The sequence below is a fragment of the Salvelinus sp. IW2-2015 genome, linkage group LG14 (genome assembly GCF_002910315.2).
Source record: "Salvelinus sp. IW2-2015 linkage group LG14, ASM291031v2, whole genome shotgun sequence".
Classification (NCBI taxonomy): domain Eukaryota; kingdom Metazoa; phylum Chordata; class Actinopteri; order Salmoniformes; family Salmonidae; genus Salvelinus; species Salvelinus sp. IW2-2015.
Window position 1 is genome coordinate 30,715,774 of NC_036854.1, and position 6,185 is coordinate 30,721,958.

Genomic DNA, 6,185 nt, shown 5'->3' on the forward strand with positions numbered 1-6,185 from the left:
CTTGACGAGTCTTCAATGTGACTGAATCTTCAAAGGAAGCAGCGGAATGCAGGAGCGAAGTCTCCTTCCCTCTCATCTTTTCTCATCACACCATAGAATTTTCCTCTGAAAAGAGAGGACATTTGGGGGTTGTGAAAGGCTTCCCTTTAGAGCCGTTTTGACCACAGAAGCAGCACATCCATGTCAACGAGTACATTGGCAACATACACAACAGACTATAACAAGCACAATCAATTTGAGTCAAATATACACAAATATAATAGCAGCCTAAGCACCACAAATACAARAAGGTACTCTGCATTACTAAAGCCTGGACATCATCATCAGGTATTAGCTGAGCTAATAGAGTTGAGGTCAGAGGTTGTGCTCTCTACTGTGTTAGGGCTGCAGCAAGCTAATTCAACCTCTGAAGGAACAAGGTGGGAATCACCCTCACAACACAAACCACCATTAGCATATTTGGCTCTCATATTTGTGCATCTCAACAACACTGCCACGTGCAGCTAGAAACCGGTAATTGCGGTGAGCATTCTGCTTCTCTATTATTGTACTGTTAATAGAGCGGTCTGCTTTGGCTTCCTTCACAGATGAATGTTTTGGCTGCCTTCACAGATGAATGCAGCGAGTGTCTGCAGAAAGCCTGATGGATGTACAAATTAACAGGCAGAGGACAGAGAGGAGAGTCGCAATCAAAAGCCTCCTCCGATATAATTACAACTCTTTATCCCTCCTCATCACACACAGAGGGTCCTCTCTCTCTCTTTTCCCTCTCTCTCTCTCTCTCTCTCTCTCTCTCTCTCTCTCTCTCCCTCTCCCTCTGCAAAGATCACCCTTGGGAAGCTGGCATTAATTGCTCAGACAAAGGTGTAGTTTGCACAACAAGTGGCTGTACTCTCTATATAATCGCTTGTGGAGGGGTTGGAGAAGCTGTTGAGTAACAAGGTGCTATTGTGCCTTTGATACAAGGGAGATAAATCACAGGACATAGAACCTATGGCATTACTACACATAGCATTACTACACATAGCATTACTACACACAGGAGCACTGCACACAGGAGCACTGCACACAGGAGCACTGCACACAGGAGCACTGCACACAGGAGCACTGCACACAGGAGTACTGCACACAGGAGTACTGAACACAGGAGTACTGCACACAGGAGTACTGCACACAGGAGTACTGCACACAGGAGTACTGCACACAGGAGTACTGCACACAGGAGTACTGCACACAGGAGTTAATGGGAGTTAAGTTGCAAATGATACAATGGCGCTATCTGGTGGACATATACTGAAACACAACGTGCATGTACCTCATGGATAGCATGGTCCAGCAACATATATAATACTGAAAATGGGGCAGGTGTGATGTGGTTTGAAATAAATTATACTACTTCCTTATTACTTCCATAAATATAAATAATTATTTAAAGTTTTTTATTGTTCTACTTTGTATTAGAGAATGCATTAGAGAGTAGCAACTAAGAGAGACAGGGTTTTAAGGAAAATAAATATTTTGAAGCAACGTTCAATGGCCGACTGTTAATTCAACTGTCAAAGTGGGTGATTTACCAGGAACTCAAGATTAACCTACATACACACATGCATGCTACCCAGACTATTTGAATTGCCCCCACCCCCCTCTTCTACGCTGCTGCTACTCTCTGCTATTATCTATGCATAGTCACTTCAATAACTCTACCTACATGTACATATTATGTATCTGTATATATGTATGTATAGTATTGTACTATTGGCAATTTCTCCCATGGAATAGCCTTCATTTCTCAGAACAAGAATAGACTGACGAGTTTCAGAGGAAAGTTCTTTGTTTCTGGCCATTTTGAGCCTGTGATCAAACCCACAAATGCTGATGCTCCAGATACTCAACTAGTCTAAAGGCCAGTTTTATTGCTTCTTTAATTAGCACAACAGTTTTCAGCTGTAATAACATAATTGCAAAAGGGTTTTCTAATGATCAATTAGCCTTTTAAAATGATAAACTTGGATTAGCCAACACTATGTGCCATTGGAACACAGGAGTGATGGTTGCTGATAATGGGCCTCTGTACGCCTGTGTAGATATTCCATTWAATAATCTGCCGTTTCCAGCTACAGTAGTCATTTACAACATTAACAATGTGTACACTGTATTTAATTAATGGACAAAAAATGCTTTCTTTCAAAAACAAGGACATTTCTAAGTGACCCCAAAATTTTGAACGGTAATGTATATATACAGTACCAGTCAAAAGTTTGGACACACCTACTCATTCAAGGGTTTTTACATTTTTTTAAACTTTTTTTCTACATTGTAGGTTAATAGTGAAGACATCAAAACTACGAAATAACACATATGGGATCATGTAGTAATCAGAAAGTGTTAAACAAATTAAAATAGATTTTATATTTGAGATTCTTCAAAGTAGCCACCAGGACAATGACCCAAAGAGGGTGCTAGTGAAGACATCAAAACTAACATATGGAATCAAGTAGCAACCCCAAAAAACTCTAATGAACTTATCCTCTGCAGTAGAGGTACACTCTGGGTCTTCCTTTCCTGTGGTGGTGCTCATGAGAGCCAGTTTCATCAAAGCGCTTGTCAGTTTTTCGAATAGATTGACTGATGTCTTAAAGTAATGATGGACTGTCAATTCTCTTTGCTTATTTGAGCTGTTCTTGCCATAATATGGACTTGGTGTTTTACCAAATAGGGCTATCTTTTGTTTACCACCACAAACGCATTAAGAAGGAAAGAAATTCCACAAATTAACGAGGCACACCTGGTTAACCTGGTTAATTGAAATGCATTCCAGGTGACAAAGGGTGGCTACATTGAAGAATCTCAAATATAAAATATATTTTGATTTATTTAACACTTCTGGTTACAACATGATTCCATATGTGTTATTTCGTAGTTTTGATGTCTTCACTATTATTCGACAATGTAGAAAATAGTAAAAATAAAGAAAAACCCTTGAATGAGTAGGTGTGTTTAAACTTTTGACTGGTACTGTACATATTACAACAATGATACAGTACATATACTTTATTTTCATTGTTGGACATAAAAGACAAAAATCACCAGGAAATCAGCTAAAAGTGATTTTAATTTAGGAAATATGTTCCCAAGTATTCCCATGCATAATAGAGACGTGAATGTATACAAAGGTTTAAAATGATTATGTTTAAGTCAAATATTATATCTGTTTGGGCTTCTTGCCATCAATTTGCAGTCTACAAATTATTTGTAATTATGTTCCAGCCCACCATCTGCTCAAAAAAATAATTGTCCCGCGGTTGAATCTAGCTGATGATGCCTGCCCTACAGTATCAGTCTTGATGGAGTGGGGCGGCAGCGGAGCCTAGTGGTTAGAGTGTTGGACTAGGAACCGAGAGATTGCAAGATCGAATCGCCGAGCTGACAAAGCACAAATCTGTTGTTCCGCCCCTGAACAAGGCAGTTAACCCACTGTTCCTAGGCCGTCATTGAAAATAAGAATTTGTTCTACACTGACTTGCCTAGTAAAATAAAAAGCCTTGGTGTCAGTAAAAAATCAGTAATATTTAGGATCATCAAGTGCAGAAACAGAAAATGGATGACAGGGTTATTGCTCACACATCGATACAATCACATACACACAACAGACCGCAAGAAGACACATCTCAGAAGCATTTGTTATGCTAAACATGGGTAATGTTTATTTTTCACTAGTGAATCATCTRGAGGAGAAACGCTCACTTCCTTGGTGATGTTCAGCTTTTGGGATACCCCTCTGTAACCAAGCAGCAATCGGCAGTAGGCAAAAATCACTCCTAACCACTGATCCAGTACCAGATATATTTTCATCCCCCTAATGGTTTAGGTTAGGAGATGGGGTAGAGCATCTGGTCCCAGATCTGTGGTTAACGGTAACTTATACCTGGACCCAGGAAAACCAGGGAGGGTCATCCCAAAAGCGTTACAGAGTTCTTCAGAGACAGAGAGCCTGAAGCCTGTTCAGTCAGGTGAAACGTTGCACAACGCTGCTGATAGAAACGTCATGTTTAAAGCTAAAACAATTTCCTGTTCTCATCTACATGACAGAGAATCATATCTATTGGACACATTTTCTATCTGAATGTTGTGTAACATTGCAACCTCCTGAACAGGCCCCAGCTTTAGCCTGAAGATACTGACAGCTACCAAGGCGACAGCTACCAAGGAAACCGTTACCGTGGAGCYGATTTCTCCTCAGACAAATGGACTTCAGAATGACATGATAATCACGAGAGAAAAAACTAACATGTGCATTAACTGGCATTCACCCAGCTCACTACATCATCCACCTCATCTTTTGGTACACAGAAAAAGATGCAGAAACAAAGGGGCGGGAATAAGGGGGGTCCATCTAATGATTGGCATGATTATGGCCGTTTCCTGTCTTTCCCCTCACCTGTCAATCAATCACAAGCTGAGTGTAGATTCAAGTAAAATATTTTGTTATACATGTAATATCTTTTCATCTCTTCTGAAGGCGCTAACGTTCATCGAGGGGAAGGGGAGAACACATTTTCTTCCCCCAATATTTTGGAGGCATTAAAAAAACGAAACAAAAAACTACAAGTCTGGTAAAATCCTCAGAAAAACTAACTACACTGGTTAGTCAGTTATTACAAACAGAAGTCCAGAAAGAGAGATATAAGTGAGATATAAGAGTTATTAGAGAGTAAAGGGTATTGGTAGAGGCTGCTTTAGGTGGACTGAAAGTGCTTAAAGAGAGAGTTTAAAGTGAGTAATGTTCTTTATTTTTGTTCAGAGACAGGAACACTAGGGTAGATTGATGCACCAGAGAACTGATACAGGTGAGTCCATCGTCGTGTTCACGTCGTGAGATATGGCCTCTTTGTTGTTGTTGTCTTCYGCAGAAAAGATGGCAGGACCCTTTCTTCTGCGTAGTTAGGCTAATTATTTAAGGTCCTACGTCGTTAGTGTTGTACCTCTAGCAAGGAGTTCTCTTTAAAGTTACTGTTGATTTCTATTCCGCTCCTGGGGAGAGGGAGAGAGGGGGGGGACAAAATTAGAGGATATGTAAGTGGGAGAAAAAACACATGGAATGCTGTTACAAAACATACTCAGGGAAATGTATTTTTTTGACTCAATCTCTTGTTCTCTGTTCATGTGATGAAAGCTCTGTGATAGGATTTGGCCCTTGGATGTAAGCTAACGGAAGAAATGCGTGCTTCGCTTCAAAATTAGCTTAAGTCACACAGTGGTGTCTACTGAAGATTTCCACAGAGTTGAGTTTCTGCATGTGGAACTCAAAACCTACTTTATTTCATCCTTATTATCACCAGCTGAAATACATCCCCATCTCTAACCCCTCCTCCCCTCAAACCCCCATCTCTAACCCCTCCTCCCCTTACCCCCCATTTCTAACCCCTCCTCCCCTCAACCCCTCAAACCCCCATCTCTACCCACTGAAATACACACCCCATCTCTACCCACTGAAATACACCCCCCATCTCTACCCACTCAACTCCTCAAACTCCCATCTCTACCCCCTCCTACCCCTGTCTCTTATACACATCTAGATGTGTATAAGAGACAGGCTCACTACATCATCCACCTCATCTTTTGGTACACAGAAAAAGATGCAGAAACAAAGGGGCGGGAATAAGGGGGGTCCATCTAATGATTGGCATGATTATGGCCGTTTCCTGTCTTTCCCCTCACCTGTCAATCAATCACAAGCTGAGTGTAGATTCAAGTAAAATATTTTGTTATACATGTAATATCTTTTCATCTCTTCTGAAGGCGCTAACGTTCATCGAGGGGAAGGGGAGAACACATTTTCTTCCCCCAATATTTTGGAGGCATTAAAAAAACGAAACAAAAAACTACAAGTCTGGTAAAATCCTCAGAAAAACTAACTACACTGGTTAGTCAGTTATTACAAACAGAAGTCCAGAAAGAGAGATATAAGTGAGATATAAGAGTTATTAGAGAGTAAAGGGTATTGGTAGAGGCTGCTTTAGGTGGACTGAAAGTGCTTAAAGAGAGAGTTTAAAGTGAGTAATGTTCTTTATTTTTGTTCAGAGACAGGAACACTAGGGTAGATTGATGCACCAGAGAACTGATACAGGTGAGTCCATCGTCGTGTTCACGTCGTGAGATATGGCCTCTTTGTTGTTGTTGTCTTC

The 6,185-nt window shown here is 40.6% G+C and overlaps 1 protein-coding gene across 1 annotated transcript in view; it reads right to left on the reverse strand.

Annotated features, from left to right (window-relative positions):
* Window positions 1-1,893: 1,893 nt before the first annotated feature.
* Window positions 1,894-6,185, reverse strand: part of LOC111972833 (YTH domain-containing family protein 3) — a 29,724-nt gene continuing 25,432 nt past the window's right edge. Inside the window, exon 5 of the mRNA XM_023999939.3 lies at window positions 1,894-5,031. Coding sequence (XP_023855707.1) covers window positions 5,008-5,031 — 24 coding nt within the window. The 3' untranslated portion in view covers window positions 1,894-5,007. The remainder of the gene's footprint in view (window positions 5,032-6,185) is intronic.